The following is a 20838-nucleotide window of genomic DNA, read 5'->3' as shown; positions in this document are numbered from 1 at the left end:
AAGCAAAGAGATCAATTGACTGTTGGTAGCCTTTTAGCTGAAACTTACCAAACTCCTAAATAAATATGACCAGCAAAACCAAAATAAATTTTAACATTAACCTTGGACACACTTACCTTGTGTAGTGAATATCCAGATTCAAAGATAATGGGAGGTAGCAAAAGTAGAAAAAACATATTTGGCCGAAACATTTCTTCCTCCTAAAACATAGAACAGAAAGAATTCTTAGAGTACAACAATTAACTTTTCTTTATAATCTACAGAAGCCATTTTAGATGGTATTTAGGATAAAGCAAAGTGACTGGTCTTATCACCTATAAACGTTGTTTTTTCAGGAAGAAAATTATTAAGCAAAAATATGAAAAAAGATGAACACTAAACATTACCAAATAATTTGCATTCATCCCATTCTAATGCAGTCCATTAAGTTAAAAATATAATTTTCATTTATTAAGTTTGATGTTCTGGTGAACAAGTTACTTACCATCGGTAATGCTTTTTCTGGTAGCGACTATCAAAACGCAGATTCCTCACATTAGAATAATCCCCAGGCACCAGATTGAATCTCGTAAACCTTAAACAGTACCTGGGTGTGCTGGTATGTAGCGTCGATAGGGTCGGCAGTGGTGTCATGCACTTCGGAAGTGACGTCCCGGTGCCCATATAAGCACCTCCCCAACATCAATTTCTTTGGTGACTATTTGCATGCAAAAAATGCGGAGCCATATAAAAACCAATGCATGACCAGTGTGCAGATTCTAAAGGGAGCCTTATGGTGAGGAGCCCTGTTCACAGGCGGGGAAGGAGAAGAGGGTCGATAAGGAATCTGTGATTAGATACAGTCTTTACCAGGAAAAGTGTTACAGAAGGTAAGTAACTTGTTCTTCTGATAAACACATCTAACTGCAGATTTCTCACCTCTGAAGGAGGAGGTCGGTCTGGAAAGTGGATCAAACCAAAAAGTCCTAGTGGACCGACTGAGCAAAATTCCTGCCTCAATGGATTTGAAGGACCAAGCAGTAGTGCTTCGTTAATGTATGGAGTGATGCCCACGTGGTGACTTGGCAGATGTCCAAGACAGGTACCCTGCACTCCACTGCAGTATCAGCAGCCTTGGCCCTGGTGGAATGAGCACGCAAACCCTCAGGAGGCTGCCTTGCAGCTAGTGCATAAGAGCTCTTAATGCTGAGTGAAATACATCAAGAGATGGTCCATTTCTGCACAGCCTTGCCTTTTTTTCACTCCCATGAACCTGATGAAGAGCTGATCATACACCCAATGGTCTTTGATGTGATCAATGTAGAACAAAAGAGTTTTCTACCGGTCCAGAGAATGGAGTCTCTTCTCTTCCTTGGGAGGATGAGGCACAGCTATAAAGGTAAGCTGAATGATACTCCGGCCAACATGAAAGGAGGTGAGACACTTAGGCAGGAAAAAGACAAACGTACAAAGGACCAGTTTGTAAGGGAAAAAGCTGATGTAAGCAGGGTGGACAGACAGAGTTTGACGCTCATTGACCCTTCTGGCCGATTTAATGGGCACAAAATTACTGTTTTGTGAGTTAAGAGGACAGCTGTGTACTGTCTCGAAGGGAGGAAACATCAGAAATTTGAGGGCCAGATTGGGGTCCCACTGGAGCATCACAAAGACGTAGGAGGAGACAAGTGCTGTAAACCTTTCAGGAACCGAATCAAAATAGGTGACTTGAACAGACAATGTTGGTCCGGCAACTGCAGGAAATCTAAAATGGCTGACAAGTAACTCTTAACAGTGCCCAGGGCAAGGCCTTGCTGGGCTAGAGATAAACAAAGAACAAAACCTCCGACAGTGATGCAGAAAGGGGGTACACATGACGAGAGGAGCAACAGGCCATAAACTTATCCCAATAACAGGAATATAAACTTTTAGTGGAGGGACGCCTGGCTGTAAGATGACATCATATACCTTGGGAGGAAGACTGAAAACTCTCAACTGCCACTGCTAAATCTCCATGCATGAAGGTGGGGCGTGCACAGGTCCCTGCCCTCCTGCTGCGACAGGAGATCCGCCCAAATGGGCAGCCTGGTTAGGGGAATAATGCTCAGGAGTTCGGGATACCATACTCCCCCAACCCAATCCAGAGTCACTAAAATGGCCAGTGGAATGCAGGAAGTCAGCAGCCTCAGAGTCAAGAGTCAGCCTCACCGAAATCCAGTATTGAGGCTGAACCATCAGGATTATAACCCAAATATCTTGGACTCTCCACTCCAGGTGGTAGGCATGGAACTGACCTGTATCCAAAATTACTCCAGTGAAAGGGAGTGTCTGAGAAGGAGTTAAGTGCAACTTCGGCATGTTGATAGTGAACCCCACCGAATGCAAAAGGTTTGCCATTGTCTGTAAGTGGGTGACAATTGCATGAAGCGAGCTGACATTCAACAGCCAGTCATCGAGACAGGTGAAGACTGGAACACTCCCGACTTTCAAAATTGAGCTACAACCACCGCCATTATTTTCATGAACACTCAAGGAACACTGCTGTGGCCAAAGGAGAACACAGCGAATTGAACATGCTCGTGGCCCACCGTGAACCACAGAAAACGCCTGTGGGATCGCCGGACAGGGATTGTCAAAATAAGCATCCTTCAAATCCAACATTACCATCCAGTCTCCAGGGTCCAGGACAGACAAGATCTGTGCCAGGGTGTGCATTCTGAATTTCTCTTTCCGTAGAAAGGTGTTGAGAGGGCACAGATCTAGGATAAGACTTAGTCCTTCGTCCTTTTTCAGCACCAGAAAATAGCGGAAGTAGCATTCACAACCTACTTTTGGGGCAGCAACCCTCTCAATGGGTCCTTTGGCCAAAACAGCCTGCATTTCCCGAAGAAGGGCAATGCGGCACACTGTCCGCCATTCTTGGGATGATAGCAAAGGATGAGGGGGGTTTTCACAAATGGGAGGGAGTACCCCTTCGACACAACTTGAAGCACCCACTTGTCGGAGGTAAATGCACACAGTTGGGAGAGGTGGTGCCTGATCCTGCCAACAGGACGGCTGTGATGGATGGAGGGTGTATTAAACAGGCTTAGACGCTGCAGTTGACTGAGGGGTGTGATACTGGACACCTCGTTGGGCCTAGCTCCCGCATGCTCTAAGGGATCTGCGGCACAGTCCATGAAAGTACTGGACAGGTTGCTATAGCAGTGGAAGCCAACACCCGTAGGTGCACCAACCATGTCCATGGCAGGAGCGGAAGGTCTGCTGCTGAGACCGGGCAGACAGACAAATCTCAAGAGATGTGGTGGTGACCTGGCTCTCTCTCAAAGGGGCTTGAGTGACGTGTCAGCTTTGTCGACAAATAGGCGGGAGACATAGAAGGGCATGTTGATCAGGTACGCCTGGACATCGCCAAAGAACCCAGTGGATTGCAACTAGGCATGACAACCCACTGCCACCTTAGATGCCATATTTATAGCTAGGGAGTCTACCATGCCCAGCCTGCACCTGATGATGAACTTTAATGCATTCTGACGATCCGCAAGTGCCTGGTTGAGGATGGTGTGGCTCTCCTCGAGAAGCTAGGGAAGCAGCTGTGCAACCGAGTCTCACTCTGCATGAGAGTAACAGCCCAAGAGGCATGCGGTGTTCGCCGAATGAAAGGTTAGGCATGTGGAAGTAAAATGCACTTCACAAAGGTGTCTAGCCTCTTGGATTCCTTGGATTGGATTCCCTGTCCAGTGGGGTAGAAAGGAAAACATTTGGGTTGACCTTAGATGTTGAGGCCTGCCCAACAAGGCTCTCGGGGGGGGGATTTTTGGGAGAAGAAGGCTGAGTCTCTTAGGGTAGGACAATGGCCTCTGGCAATCCTGCAGTGCACAGGAGCACCGGTGGAAGGCTTGGCCTAAGTCCACAGGAGAACATTGGTGAGGGCTTCATTGAAGAGGAGTAAGGGTTCAGCCAAACCCGCTCCTTGGTGAAACACCTCAGTCAAAAGGTCTTGACCTCAACTGCCAACAGCTGTAGGTCGAGTACCTCCACTGCCCTGTGCATCACAGTGGCAAAGGATGCGCCTTCTTTGGAAACTGTGCCCAGAGAGGAAGCTTTTCAGACTTAGGGGGAGTGTCTTACACAGCCTGAGGGATCTGGCAATCTGTCATATATGAGGGAAAGGAACAAACAACAATGTGCCAAGTTTTCAGGATGCCGGCGCCTGAAAACCTAATTATATGCAGAACTGGTAGCAGACAGTGGAGGTGCGATGGACCAAGCTAGGGACAGATGGAACACGGACTGTACAGATGATCCAACTGTGACTGAATGGAAGGAAGCATGTGAACAGGTTTAATTGGTATCCCCAAATGCGAGCTTTAAGCCTATACAATTCCACTATCTGCACAGCACATATATGACACCCTACGAAGTGACCAAGTATCAAGTATGCACTGTAAAGTGCCAAGGGATGAGGAAGTGGCAGAGGATCTACTACACTGGGGGGGGTTATGGTGGGCAGGATCACTGAAACATTTAGAGACCCTGCTGGGGCTATCAGCAGTGATATATATATGCGTCATTCAAGAATCCCAATAAAATCTGGGATACAACGTTCCTGAGATAGATAGATAGATAGATAGATAGATAGATAGATAGATAGATAGATAGATAGATAGATAGATAGATAGATAGATAGATAGATAGATAGATAGATAGATAGATAGATAGATAGATAGATATACACACACATATATACATATATACATATACATGTATATATGCAGAGAACTCCGTCTTCAATTTCCTACTTGGACAGGAAGGACGAACACGGACCCAACAAGCTTCGTGCAAAGTGTTTATTATTCCATTACACCACGCACCGCCATGACGCGTTTCGGCCCCAAAAAGGCCTTGATCACATGACGCTGCCAGAAGAGACCTCTTCATTTAAAGTGAAAGTGCTGATCACGTGACAAGGAGACAAGCAGACATAGAAAAAATATATGTATAGACAAGAATACATTATAAACAATCCATGGTCATTTGTATTATCTTGCGTTGTCAATTTATAATCCCAAATGCCTTAACATTAATGTGAAAAAATATGCGGCAGTGCAAATTGAGCATGTGCAAATATGCAAAATACATATTACCCGATAGTGAGGGCATACAACCTCCACTTGTGAGCTCGTAATGTCGCTGAGCTCCAGAATGGTATACAGTTAGACAGGTAAAAAAAAAACTGTACAAAAGTGTACTTTTAAACCAGTTAACAAACGGCGGCGAATAGTACCCCAGTGGGTCATGGAATCTTTGTATTCTCTTGTGAATAGGGTATCCCTGATCTGTATATAGATTTGCAACCCACAATGCGTTAAGCGCTATGAAAGCGTATAGCACCTGTAAATTCAAGATGTATACTCCATTCTCTCGAATTACATCTGGACTGGTTGGTACACCTATATAGAGTCAAGATTAAAGATTAAAATCAATTGAATTGATTAAAAATTCATTCAAATGTGGAATACAAAGAGGTATTGTCATTAAAAAAACCCTAAAAAACTTTAATAAATAATTATTACGTCATAAATATCTAAAATTACGTGTGTACTAAATCACATGTACAGTCACTTAAGAGAATAAACTATATTGTTCAGTTTCCAATAAATCCAATTGCGCCGGTTGTAATAAATAAGTACATAAATACAAAGCCCAAATTGGCACTATGTCTGATCTGCCTTAATCAGCCACAATGTGGCGATATTAAATAGGAGGAGGAAAGGAGTGAAAAAAGAAACAAGTGTTGAAAAATGTGTGTCTAGAGTAAAACTCCAGACTTTTTACAGTACGGAGGTCAGACATAAGTGTTGATCATAGATACAAAAGTTGCTGCAGCTGTAATATCAGAAGAATGGGAGATTTAAAGGCAAGTGAAAAAATCCTCGCTCGAGTTGAGCCCGTTGGGCGTCTTAGTGTCCAACTCGAGGATATACCTTGTTTCTAGCTTTCTTAAGAAGGCCTCGCGGTCACCACCACGTCGAAGTGGTGGGACCGTATCCACCACAAAATAACTTTGGTAGTCCAGGCAACTACCATGGATCTCTCTAAAATGCCTGGCTACTGCGTATGCTGCATCGTTATTGCTGATAGTCCTAGTGCTGGAGTATACGTTTGTGAACCTGCAACTTGGTACTACCAACATATTGCAGGCCACACATACACTCCAGCACATAAACAGCAAAATCAGTTTTGCATGTTAGTTTATTGGAAATGGTTACAAGAGCATCATGGAAGGGAGTTTTGTATGATGTTTTGTTTCTTCCTAATTTGCAGGCTTTACAGACTGAACATTTCATAAAGCCTTTGGTGGATTGTAGCAAGGAACTAGTGGTCAATATCTCAGGGCTACTCTTCACAAGCATATCACTCATTGAGCGTGCTCTCCGAAAGGTTATCTCGGGAGCTTTGGATAGAGTGTCACCAATCAAAGGGTCATTACGAACCACCACCCAGTTTTTAAAAATCATGCGCAACTTGTTGTGTTGACGACTGTAAGTAGTGATCAATCTGGGCGGTTCACTAGTAGCAATGGGTACAAAGGGCAACTCAACTGTGTTGGGGCTGCAGCCTAACGCCATAGATCGAAGAATACTGTTGGCTTTTTTGATCGCTCTGTCGATCATAGCGGCAGTGTAACCCCTATTCAGAAATCTTTTCTTGCTCTCAACCTGTGCATTTAGGCAATCAACATTAACACTGCAAATACGTCTGATACGCAGCATCTCACCATAAGGGATGCTGCGTATCAGATGATCAGGGTGATGACTGGTGGCGTGTAGCACCGTGATACCCACCGTGGATTTGCGATGTAACCGGGTCTCCAGATGATTGTCTTGGCTGTACACTTCTACATCCAAAAAGTTTACAGATACCTTGCAAATTTGTGCTGTAAATCTTAGGTTGAGATTTTTATCATTGATTTCCTCAACAAACACATTAGCTGCTGGCTCTGAACCTTTCTAGATAAGGAAAAGGTCGTCGATGTAACGATACCAAGCTACTATATGGTTGGTCAGGATATGCCCAAATCTAGATGTGAAGGCTTGCTCCTCCCACAGTCCCATATGTAGACGGGTGTAACTGGGGGAGAAGCAAGCCCCCATAGCCACACCTCTCATCTGTTGAAACACCTGACTTTGGAACAAAAAATAGTTATTGTTTAAACATGTCAAGATCATATCAGACAACATTTTGTTATGTTTCAACATACAGAGTGGTTTTGTCCGTAAGTAATGTTCGACTGCCCTGATACCATCCATATGGTGAATACTTGTGTAGAGAGCAGTGACGTCAAGAGTTATTAGCAGGTAATCCTCTTGCCAAGTTATATTTTCTATTTTTCTCAGAAAGTCACCTGTGTCCTGCAAGTACGATGGTAGGTGCTTAACATGTTACTGCAGAAAGTAATCAATATATCGCGAAGTATTTTCCATGATACTGTTCTTCGCGTAAATAATAGGTCTCCCAGGAGGTTTGTTGGGGTCTTTGTGAATCTTAGGAATTAGATAGATTACTGGAATTACCGGATGGTTCACTTTAAGGAATTTAAATTAATCGCTGCTTAGTAACCCAGCACTTTTCCATGATTATAGTTTCGTATTGAAATCACTCCAGGCTAGTTTTACTGTCTTCCAATCGCCACGCCTGTGGCATTATCGATCGTTCTAGTGCCAGAGCGCTTCCTCCATACACATTTTCCCTGGCCAAAAGACAACGTTGCCCCCCTGGTCTGATTGGCGAATGATCACATTGTCATTACTCTGTAGTTTTTTCACTAAGCTGCCATAACAGTTGTTTTGATGTGAGCTTTTACGTTGGGCATGTAGTGTAGACATATGCAACCTTTTGAGTTGTGTAGTCACTAAGTCATATGAACAGGTTTAATTGGTATCTCCTAATGCGAGCTTTAAGCCCATACAATTCCACTATCTGCACAGCACATATATGACACCCTACGAACTGACCAAGTGTCAAGTATGCACTGTAAAGCGCCAAGGGATGAGGAAGTGGCAGAGGATCTACTACACTGGGGGGTTATGGTGGGCAGGATCACTGAAATATCTAGAGACCCTGCTGGGGCTATCAGCAGTGATATATATATATATGCGTCATTCAAGAATCCCAATAAAATCTGGGATACAACGTTCCCGTGATAGATAGATAGATATGTAGATATGTATATATATATATATATATATATGTATATATATATATATATATATATGTATATATATATATATATATATGTATATATATATATATATAACAGCTTAGAGTCGCACTCCACAACAGTGGGTCTACAAGACAATTTATTACGGAGGAACCAGCGTTTACATGAGGTTGTCCACTACTAATAAGGACTGAATTTGCAAAAGGCTTGTGCCAACCATTTGTTGTAGGTGGGATGATGCAATGTGCACCTATTACCATGAGTTGAATATGTTAGCCAAAACTAAAAGGGTCCCAATAGCACAAGCTGAATATAGGATGGATAAATTGGAGAATGCCACCAAAGGGCATATGGCTGATGGGGGAAGACAGCACCTAAGTGCTATCAAAAGAGGTGTTGTGAACCCCACATCTTGGGGGCTGGGGTATACTGAAGCCTCAAGAGGAATAATAGGTAGCAAGCCCTCTTCAGAGAAAAGACGAACTGGCAAATGCTTCTCACTCTTCACTACAACAAGTTATGTACATTCAGGACAGGAGTATTAGGAGTCAGACAACCCAGTCAGAGTAACTCATCTCTAAGTTAAGTATTGTATATAGATATGGATTCCCACCCTGCCAATCAGAAATAGTAGACACATACTGCTGTTGGTATTTTACATCATACACACGATTTATTGGATAATAAACACGTGCATCAAAATGATGTAATTATTGTGTCAAACTCAGCGGTCATAATATAAAACGAAGGGAACATTAGGAAAATCCAAAGCATAGTTGAACACACGTCCCTATACTGCCTATTCAATTAGTCTAGACACTACCTAATATCTACGTGTGTTTTCAGCCTCATGACCATTATCTTAGATGAACAATTATTAGAACGCCCTAAATATGTCCATGCCTGCTGCCTGTGTAAGTATCCCTGCATACCTTCTAAAGCCAATGGATCAGCTATCAGATATTGGCAATTCGACATGACCCTTTAGCAATCAGTCCTAGTTTCTTCCTCTCCCAAAACCTTGCATCCCTTTATATCTTCTTCTCGAATTGTTCTCTGTAGAGAGGGGGGGGGATTCATGTGCACGTCCACATATAATTGCTCCGGAACACTAGCAATGCCTTTGTTGCAAAAGCACACAGAAGGCAGGAAAACTTTGCTTTTTCTATTCCCTTTCAAGACTAATTTGAACAAGGTAGAATGGCCTTCTAGCTGTAATCACTGCATGTAGCCGTAATCACTACACGTAGCCCTGCAGTACTCAGAGAGCAGAACATTTTCAAAACATATAGCTCTGAAAATAATATGGTGATCTTGCACAGATTTTCAGCATGTCCACTAAGAGTATTAGTTTTCTTGCTTTAAGCCTCTTGCGTGCGCGCGCACAAACAAACGTTAGTGCTTTCATGCTGGCATGCATGCTGGCCTGGCTTGTATTAACATGGATATAATGTGGAAAAAAGACTGCCACACACAACAGAGGTATGGGGCAAAACGACAGGCATAGTGCCAGCGGAAGAGGCTGAAGAATGAACACATAGGTCATAGTTAACTAGGATTGTTAAGGGTGGAAGAGGCAGAGGCACATCAGTAGCAATATGAGCCTGTCACAAACCACATTCAGAAAATGGAGTAGGAAACAATATCATGGATCAAACCTACATGTTAAAGAGGCATCACCAGACAATAAAAGCAGCAGAAAAGCCAATAAGGATCAGTTATATGAAAGAGTCTGAGAGGACCAATGAGTATCAGAAACACAGGGATGGAGCAGAGAAGAAATGGGAGAGGGGCACAAATAGTTAATATTGTTATTGAGTGTCAACAGCCACATGTGACTCCAGGCATGTTATGCTCTCTTCGCGTCTGAAAAGACTGTGCTGAAATCACATGCAGCCATTTCTTGTGGTGAGAACAATATAGATTGTAATTCTTTTTTGCAATAGTTAATAGAAATCAACCTTATACCTATATCTGTTGGTGCACTGATTGAGAGACCAGTTAAGAACGGTCGTCCAATGCTTCTAAACCTCTCCCAGATTTCCAAAAATATTATAACCTGGGAGCCGAGTTTGACAAGGCTCATATTAAATGACAATATTAATGGCTGCCAGGTGCTTCAAAATAACAGAAGCAGCAGTTCCTAATCGCTCTAAACCTTTGCCCTAAGGGCCCTTAGATCTAATAGAGAAAATTAAATGTGATTTTACTAACCTTCTATTGTTCAATCACTATCCTGCTTCTTGGGGAAGAGCCTGGAAAGTGTACCACTGTCAAACTAAATATCTCTTCAGGTCGATAGTCTTTAATATTGCACAATCAAGAGTACACAGTATAGCAAAGCACAAACACTCCTACCACTACATATGGGGTAAAGAAGTAGATAGGGACAGCTCCTCCGTCACCACAATATGGAGCTGTCACCACCATTCAAAATAACTAAATGATGAACAGTATAACTCAAAAGTCAACAATCAATCTCCATATTTCTAGCAGTCAGTCAATCCACTTTATTCGATTAATTAAAATCGTAAAAGTACAAAACAAACAACAGACATAGACAATATTACAGATCATTTAACATAATAATTAAAATACACGGACAATGTTGCAGTTCATTTAAGCTTAATATTTAAAACACTTTCACAGGATAAAACCCCTTATCCGAGTTACCAAAATTTTAAAAATAACAATAGTCCATAAACTCTTAATTAAGAAGGAATCATCATCAAGTTTCTTTTTTTCTTTAACCTCACCGCCGCTACAAGAAAAGATGCAATAGTAAAAATGTCACCAGGGTTACTCAATGACTGTAGAAAAACTAAGCTGGTCTAACCTGAGAAAACCCCCTTCCTCTCAGGATGGGTACCAGAAATCTCATGCGAATATTAGAATAAAAGTCACAGAACATCATAAAATGTAAAGTATCCTGGGATGAGAATTTGTCGCATTGGCAGGGTTCTGCGTCATCAGGATTACACCATCCCTTGTAGTCCCCCAATGTGAAGTGAATCAAATTAAAGCGGAGCCTAATTAGGAGCCAGCGATGATAAGGCTTATTTACCATTGACGGGTAAGGTTCCATATTAATAGTTGTTTTTAACAAGGAATGAGCCCTAACTAAAGGTTTGCATAGCTCCTGTTCTTCTCGCCCCAGCATCAAAAAATTCTTAAAATTCGATTTTACCCACATCACATCCTCCTTCCGTATTTTATCAGGGTCCTCATAAAGTTCTGGCCGTCCTATTTTGGATAACATGCTTTTAACATACGACAGCCACTTAATTTTAGAGGACTTATCTAGCTTAACGCAGTCCCGTAAGATCATATGATTCAGGGTTAAATCAGGGTTTAGCCAAGTTTTGAGCCAGCAAAGCAACAGAGCTGTAGTCAAATTATCAGTAATGTAACCTTGCCCTAACTCCTGATGTATAGCACACAATGGGGTGGATTGTGGTACAGACAGAAGACTCCGTAAGAATTTATTTTCAGCTATCTGTATCCCAACCTGGTCTTTGTAGCCCCATATAGAGGATCCATAGGCCGCAATGGCCAAACACTTAGCTCTGTAAACCTTTAGAATAGCCTCTATCGGTCTGGCCCCCAACCGCTGTGCAAACCCTAAAAGAGATAAAAAAAGATCATGTGACTGCGTTCTTTTTAACTTTTTGTTGCAAAACCCATGATGACCTATCGTCAAAAAGGACCCCCAGGTAAGTAAAAGAGGACACGGAGGAAACTTCCACTCCATTACAGTAGAAGGGTTTAGTTTTTCTAGCTCTGTGACCTACTGACATAGTGTGTGACGTTCCATTATTCACAATCAAGTCCAGAGAGTGCATATACGCCCCAAAAGCATCTCAAAGCCGCTGCAGGCCTACCGAAGTGCGGGCTAAAAGTACAGTGTCATCCGCGTATAGGAGAACAGGGATTGGGCAGTCTCCCACACACGGAATATCCAGAGCTGCCTCCAGAAGTGATTTATCCAGATCATTAATATAAAGAGTAAAAAGGAGGGGTGCCAAAATGCATCCCTGCCGGACGCCCCTGCCCGATTTAAAAGATCTAGTACAATCACCAGCCTGGGATATCCTAACCGAAGCCATAAGACCTTGATGGAGATTAGCTAAAAAAAAAAACTAGACAAGGATCAAGTCCCTTTTCCAACAAAATATTCCATAGCTTTGACCTGTTAACCAGGTCAAACCCAGAGGATAGATCCATAAATGCCATGCTCAAGCAACCCTCTTTAGCCATGGTATATTTGCCTATTAGTAAATACAGATTCAAACACTGATCCATAGTGCTCCTCCCACATCTAAATCCATATTGCATGTTAGATAAAATCCCCCTCTCATTTACCCAAGCTGTAATTTTAATTAAGATTACCTTTCCTAAAATTTTCACCGAGGAATCAATAAGGGATATCAGTCTATAACACCAAGGATCCCCTCTCTGCCCCTTTTAAAAAATGGGAATAATAATTTATTTTGACTAAGATGCCGGGAACTCTGCTGAACCCACAGCACTAACAACATTGGCAAGGATTTTAGCCCAAAATTGAGGATTACTTTTATAGAGGTCTGCAGGACTGCAGTCTGGGCCCGGCGCTTTGTTACTTGACGTATCTCTTATGGCTTTCTCAATTTCCCCCACATTAAACTCAATCGGCGCACTAACTTGATGGAACGAAGACCAGGGGATGCAATCCGATGCCCCCCTGGACTCATAAGTCGCCTCTAAGTGAGAGAGCCACTGGGCCTCTGTGATATTACATTCCTGAGCCTCATTATCCTCCCCACAAAAAAAGGGGTGTTTATAATAGACCAAAATCTAGAGCTGTCCCTTAACACCTCCACAGATAATAGTAAATTCCACGCCTCATCCTTGATCTCTTTTTTCCGGCTGTGAAGTACTATCTTATACTCCTTCCTCCACCTACCTATCAGTTCCCTATCACGAGGTTGTTTTTTCAAGGCTAAAATTAAGGAGCAGGGTATATAAAAAGGGGGATAGATTCAATGAGGATTTCAGAGGCCGGAATCTGTACATTAGCTTTATAAACACAGAAATACCTCTGACACCATTAATCACACTTTTTCTTTTCTCAGCAATCCTATTTATTGACTGCGAGTTTAGATTCGATTAATACGTTCTGCAATTACTTGAAACAAAGAGAACACTTCTTCATTTTGACAAACACATGTCCTTTACATGGAACGTGTGAAATATTTTTACATTATTCACAATTTTGACACATAACCTTATGACATATAGTACATACAAAAATGAAATGCTTTGAATCAAATGGGAAATTTCTTACAATACAGTACATAGATATCCGGTTGGTTGAATTGTCAGGACCCTAACTTATTTGGTCCTCAACGTGAACAGCTTTTTGTGGTCCTAAGCAGGGTCAGAGAATGTTATTTCAAAATAGTTTTGAGAAGAGCGATGAATAGATTGTTGTTTCTGCTATATGGGAGACACTAATGTCTTGATTTTATCTCCAAAGTATCTGAATCACAGCTTGTTTCTAGCCTACGGCGTTTCGACCTTTGGCGTATTGGACCTTTATCTTAACGGTAAGGTCTTCGTCAGGGCTTATCAATGATTCTGGTGGGACATCTTTTGCCTGTAAGAATAACGGTATACCTAGTTTTAGTATATGCTCATTTGGTGTCTTCATAAAGAGTAAAAAAGTTTTTTTTTTTTTAAATGAGTAGATAAACTTACGTACCGCATTTCAAATGGTTTAAGCAACTGTCATCATCTTTTCGTCTATAAAAGAATAATGAATTTGTGAGGTTGGGGGTTCCCTGATAGCTTTGTGACTGGTGCGCTCGTGATGGGCTAAATAAGCCTGAATTTTATCTACCTACCCGCTCTGTTTGTTCGTGGGGTGAAGATGTTTACGTGTGTTCAGGTCAGGTCCTGCTTGTGACGGCTAATTATTCTGTAAATATAAAAAAACGAGTAAAGTTGTTGAGTAATAACAGATTTTGTACTGCTTTACTTTTACAGTTGTTTCTTCCGTGCTAGTCTACGTGTGCGTTCGCAGTTTGTGGCCACCACCTGATTATTCATACAAAACGCTTGTGTTCGGGTTTTAGTAAATCGGTGTATTGCTTTGTTCGTTTAGACTTGGTAACAGTAACGAGTGTTTCTTGCTCATTATAGTGTTAGCGGGTATAAATTTCCCTGTGTGTGACACCTCTGTGTAATAGTTAAATCAAAGTCATGACGTTTTAGTTTTTCATACCTTGCTGATTCTAAAGTTGTATATTCAAACTTTCTTCCTCTCCGCGTTCACTCTGGCAGCGTCCACAGCGTTTGGAAATTTCTCCGTTTGTGTGTGGTGTTTTAATTGGTGCACTGGTTTTTTTGACGTGACCACGTCCGACGTCGTTTCCGGAACGTTGCCATGGAAACGTTTGTTGTATATGAGGCTGAAATCCTCCTATGTCGTGGAGATGGTGTTTTCTGTTGCTGTGCTGCGATTTGGTTTCAGCACAGTTCACCTCCGTCTGTGGTGCCAATTTGCAGTTGTTGCAGTTGACACCATATCCCATTCCTTTGCAAATTTAGTTCGATTCGTCAGCGTTAATTAAGGCGTTTACAACGTTTACGTCCCGTTCTGTTTGCGTTATCTTGAAGATGGTTTTTTGTTTGGTAATGTATTAAAGGGAACACTCTTCATGGTTTCTTATTGAGTACTGACTTGATCCTTGTATTACATGTTGCATGCAAACGTCTGCACGTTTTTACATGAACTTTGCCTGACCTGCAGCTAACAGTAAATTTGTAGATTAATCTTCAGAATTGTGGTATTGTGGTGTTGGTGAAAAATAGGGGTTTCTTTTTTCTTGTTGATAAAAACTTTACGGGTCATATTGACCTGAAAACTCAGTCTCAAGACAGGAGGACTCGTATAGATCCCTTTATCTATACAATGTGTGATAATTCTGTCATTTCATTTAACCCATTTTCAATAGTTCCCAGGAACATTTTTGTCTTTGCTTCAATTTTAGATAGTAGGGCGTCGATGTTTTTCCCTTGAATGTGCCGTAGTACTGTCCATTTTAGTTCATTTGGTCCGTGGTTTTTTGCAATACAGTGTGATACCATTGGTGCGTTAGGCGTCTTGCACTTGATTCTGGAACGGTGTTGGGAGATGCGATTTTTTATGGTTTGAGTGGTTTTCCCAATGTATGCTAGCGAGCAAGGGCAAAGAACGCAATATATGACATTGTGGGTATTACAATTGGTGAAATTTTCATGGTTGATGTACTTCGGACCGTATACAAATTTAGTTCCTTCTAATGTGCTGTCGCATGACACGCAATTTCCACATTTTCTATGTGCTTTGATTGATGGTAGTGACAGCATTGTCCTCAAAGTTATTGCAGGTTGTTTCATGATTTTGTTAGCACGCACAAGTTTCTCTTTTATGGTCGTATTTTTTTTCAAAGCGAATATTGGAATTTGTGTGAATGCTGGAATGTCTTTTATTGTGTTCCAATTTTTTCTGATGATTTTTTGCATCACTGTTGTGCGACCTGAAAACGTTGTCACGCATACCAAAGGTATGCTCTCTTTCTCATTCCTTGTAGTGAGAAGGGACTCGCGTGGGGTGTACCATGCTCGTTTCAGCGCCTTCTTTAGGAGTTTTTTGGGGTAGTTGATAAACCCTTCTGGAGTACATTGGTTTCGTCTATGGTTAGATCATAGTTTGACAGGTTGTATATACAATCCTTCTCTTCTATTACCAACGGTAGACGTTCCTCCGGGTGGTGATTTCCCCTTGATATTGATTGGATTGGGAGTTGTACCATCTGTTTGCTTGTGATCTGCCTCTGGGTCGGCTGTTTCCTCTGTCTAAAAAAGGAGCCGGCTGAAAAAATTGTCTTTGTTGATTGTTTCTGATAGATGAGGAGCCTTCACTTTCACTTGAAGTCCCCGAGGAGGATGAGGCGTCTGAAAATGTAAGAAACTGTCTCTTGCTTCTTCCTCCGTATGTTCTTAGTGCTCCTATGTTTTGCGGTTGTTTATAGTACTCTTTGTCTAGATATGGGTAAACCTTATTTTCTGAAAAGTTTGTTATGTCTTTCTGGAGTTTTAATCTCTTTGCGTCTTCCGTGTTTTTTTTGAAGATCGTGTTCTCTTTTTCCAGTTTTGACAGTAGAACTTGGGCGTTTTCTACTGCCGAGTTGTTCAACAGGGCTTCTTCTAGTTCTTTGATTAGTTCTAACTCTTTAAGACTCAAGCGCTCGGCAGTCTTGATTGAGTGGAACATCCAATCTCTTGAGCACTTAGTTCCAATGTGACTGAACCCTTCCAAGTATTCAGGTTGATCAATAAATATAACAGGAATATTCTTTACTTGTAATCCTGATGGTATTGTGCCAGCTCTTAGGTGCTCCAATAATACTTCACCGTGTAGGGCTGTTTGTATTTGTTTTTTCTTTAGCCTTGTTATTTTTTCTAAATCCGATTGTTGTGCAAAGCTGGTTAAGTTGTTACCTAGATTAAGTGTTGATGGACGTCTTAGGAGTTATTCAATGTCCTCTTCTCTGATACTGAGAGTTTTAGGTTCTGTCATTTGTATATAAAGTTAGGTCTCTAGTGTATTGATCTATCTCGTGTTTTGGTCTAATTTTGGTGGTACGTAAGTTTTTTCCAAAAATTGACTGTGGTTGGGCAGTGTTTTGTCCAAGTGAAGGAATGCTCAATGTTGGTTTGGTGCACCTAAATAACTTGTGTATAGGTGACTAGAGTTCTTAATTCTCTATGGTAAATGATTCTACCTTTTCCCTCGTAGGCCTGGTGCCCACTCTGCTGCAGGGTATATAAAAAGCAGGATAGATTCTATGAGGATTTCAGAGGCCGGAATCTGTACATTAGCTTTATAACAAAAACACCTCTGACACCATTAATCACACTTTTTCTTTTCTCAGCAATCCTATTTATTGACTGCGAGTTTAGATTTGATTAATACGTTCTGAAATTACTTGAAACAAAGAGAACACTTCTTAATTTTGACAAACACATGTCCTTTACATGGAACGTGTGAATTTTTTTTACATTATTCACAATTTTGACACATAACCTTATGACATATAGTACATACAAAAATGAAATGCTTTGAATCAAATGGGAAAATTCTTACAATACAGTACATAGATATCCGGTTGGTTGAATTGTCAGGACCCTAACTTATTTGGTCCTCAACGTGAACAGCTTTTTGTGGTCCTAAGCAGGGTCAGAGAATGTTATTTCAAAATAGTTTTGAGAAGAGCGAAGAATAGATTGTTGTTTCTGCTCTATGGGACACACTAATGTCTTGATTGTATCTCCAAAGTATCTGAATCACTGCTTGTTTCTAGCCTACGCGTTTCGACCTTTGGTGTATTGGACCTATATCTTAACGGTAAGGTCTTCGTCAGGGCTTATCAATGATTCTGGTGGGACATCTTTTGCCTGTAAGAATAACGATATACCTAGTTTTAGTATATGCTCATTTGGTGTCTTCATAAAGAGTAAAAAGGTCAGGTCCTGCTTGTGACGGCTAATTATTCTGTAAATATAAAAAAACGAGTAATGTTGTTGAGTAATAACAGATTTTGTACTGCTTTACTTTTACAGTTGTTTCTTCCGTGCTAGTCTACGTGTGCGTTCGCAGTCTGTGGCCACCACCTGATTATTCATACAAAACGCTTGTGTTCGGGTTTTAGTAAATCGTTGTATTGCTTTGTTCGTTTAGACTTGGTAACAGTAACGAGCGTTTCTTGCTCATTATAGTGTTAGCGGGTATAAATTTCCCTGTGTGTGTCGACACCTCTGTGTAATAGTTAAATCAAAGTCATGACGTTTTAGTTTTTCATACCTTGCTGATTCTAAAGTTGTATATTCGAGCTTTCTTCCTCTCCGCGTTCACTCTGGCAGCGTCCACAGCGTTTGGAAATTTCTCCGTTTGTGTGTGTGGTGTTTTAATTGGTGCACTGGTTTTTTTTACGCGACCACGTCCGACGTCGTTTCCGGAACGTTGCCATGGAAACGTTTGTTGTATATGAGGCTGAAATCCTCCTATGTCGTGGAGATGGTGTTTTCTATTGCTGTGCTGCGATTTGGTTTCAGCACAGTTCACCTCCGTCTGTGGTGCCAATTTGCAGTTGTTGCAGTTGACACTATATCCCATTCCTTAGTTCAATTCGTCAGCGTTAATTAAGGCGTTTACAACGTTTACGTCCCGTTCTGTTTGCGTTATCTTGAAGATGGTTTTTTTGTTAGTTAATGTATTAAAGGGAACACTCTTCATGGTTTCTTATTGAGTACTGACTTGATCCTTGTATTACATGTTGCGTGCAAACGTCTGCACGTTTTTACATGAACTTTGCCTGACCTGTAGCTAACAGTAAATTTGTAGATTAATCTTCAGATTCGTGGTATTGTGGTGTTGGTGAAAAATAGGGGTTTCTTTTTTCTTGTTGATAAAAACTTTACGGGTCATATTGACCTGAAAACTCAGTCTCAAGAGAGGAGGACTCATATAGATCCCTTCGTCTATACAATGTGTGATAATTCTGTCATTTCATTTAACCCATTTTCAATAGTTCCCAGGAACATTATTGTCTTTGCTTCAATTTTAGATAGTAGGGCGTCGATGTTTTTCCCTTGAATGTGCCGTAGTACTGTCCATTTTAGTTCATTTGGTCCGTGGTTTTTTGCAATACAGTGTGATACCATTGGTGCGTTAGGCGTCTTGCACTTGATTCTGGAACGGTGTTGGGAGATGCGATTTTTAATGGGTTGAGTGGTTTTCCCAATGTATGCTAGTGAGCAAGGGCAAAGAACGCAATATATGACATTGTGGGAATTACAATTGGTGAAATTTTCATGTACTGTATTGTAAGAACTTTCCCATTTGATTCAAAGCATTTCATTTTTGTATGTACTATATGTCATAAGGTTATGTGTCAAAATTGTGAATAATGTAAAAAAATTTCACACGTTCCATGTAAAGGACATGTGTTTGTCAAAATGAGGAAGTGTTCACTTTGTTTCAAGTAATTGCAGAACGTATTAATCGAATCTAAACTCGCAGTCAATAAATAGGATTGCTGAGAAAAGAAAAAGTGTGATTAATGGTGTCAGAGGTATTTTTGTGTTTATAAAATTAAGGAGCGGTGGGCATGTGAACCATTCTCATCAAACCACTTTGGGCCACATGTAATTCTCGGTTTAGTATTTATAGATAGGTCACGACCTATCTGACTACAAATGCCCTCAAAGGCTCTGAGAACCGCATCCTTAGTACTTAAGGGGTTGGTGCAAGTTGTGATATTCTCTATAGATTTCTCACACAGACCCTTAAGGAAGGTATCCAGGCTTACTTTAGCCCATCTAAGCCTCCTCCCCTGATCACATGTTACCACCTTACTCGAAACCCAATTCCTGCCTTCTTTGCCCGGAGTGCCACAGGTGTTATCCAAAATTAAAATGACCGGATTATGATCGCTCAAAGGCGATTACCGAGCATTATAAAAAATAACATTGTTCAGTAGCATAGGGGACATACAAATATAATCTATAATGGTGTTTCTTGCCTTGGATTTGAACGTAGGACACCGATCCTGGGGGTTAGCATAACTGGGTTCAAAAAGATCGGCATAAGTCAGAAGGGACTCAAAGCCCTCGGCCTGTGCGGTGTTTTCGAAGTGTGGAGTCATGGCATAATTAAAACCATACAGGTCGTCAATTAAACAGTGCGAATCACACAAGTGAATATTAAAATCACCCATTAGTAAAACATAATAAAAAGTGGATTACTTTATCCTATATTCATTTAAAAAGTAATTCAAAGTACTTAAGTGCTGATTTACATAATCACACTCCCCCGAGTTGTAGAGGTTCACTAATAATAGCTTTGGAAAATTTTGCTTACTAAGCTCCAACATCATACAGTGGGGAGAATCTATCTCTAGCCTTTTTATGGAGCCCATTAAATCCAAAGAGAGGAGAAACATAAGGCCACCTTTTGCTCTGCCCGCTAAAGCCGGACATGCAGGTAAAAAATATGAGCTAAAACCATCCAACCAAAAGTTCTCTCCCCGTCCCAGGTCTCCTGGAGGGCAATAATATCATATGTTTTTATACAGGATAGCCAGTTGGGGTCATTTCTTTTAGATCTTAAACCCGCAATGTTCCAGCTCAAAATTCTACAATTATGGATATAATCACCAGCACGTTCATCACTGCCCACATCGATAGGACATGGATCAGGATTACAGTCCACATCATTACCCATATTAATACCCTCAGAAGTAATGGGACTTGCTACCCCTAAGCTTAAAGCTAGCTGGGGCTTAAGTCAAACACAGGAGGGGCAGCAGGTTGGCTAATAGGTTTCTCTATCACCGGTGCAACTACTGGTGGCAGTCAATCACAGGCGTCTAAACCGGACAAAGGAGCAAATCTATTGGCTAGTTCAAGGTCAAAAGGTCTGCCTATGAGCCTATGGGGTATACTTCGGCCGCCCCCCCCCCCCCCGCAAGGAAAAATAACTAGGTCTGTAAAAAAAACCTAGAGGTAGGAGGGAGATTTCCCCACGATGGTACCCTTGCTTCCAGCTCCCTAAA

At 41.4% G+C, this 20838-nt stretch overlaps 1 protein-coding gene across 1 annotated transcript in view; it reads right to left on the bottom strand.

Annotated features, from left to right (window-relative positions):
* The window catches only part of SLC9A8 (solute carrier family 9 member A8), a 489369-nt gene that overhangs the window by 249687 nt on the left and 218844 nt on the right, over window positions 1-20838 (bottom strand). The window contains exon 5 of the mRNA XM_085619441.1: window positions 117-200. Within this exon, the coding sequence (XP_085475567.1) occupies window positions 117-200 (84 nt within the window). The remainder of the gene's footprint in view (window positions 1-116; window positions 201-20838) is intronic.

This window comes from Triturus cristatus, chromosome 7, assembly GCF_964204655.1.
Source record: "Triturus cristatus chromosome 7, aTriCri1.1, whole genome shotgun sequence".
In the NCBI taxonomy this organism is placed as follows: Eukaryota; Metazoa; Chordata; class Amphibia; order Caudata; family Salamandridae; genus Triturus; species Triturus cristatus.
This window is presented reverse-complemented; position numbering and strand designations above follow the sequence as displayed.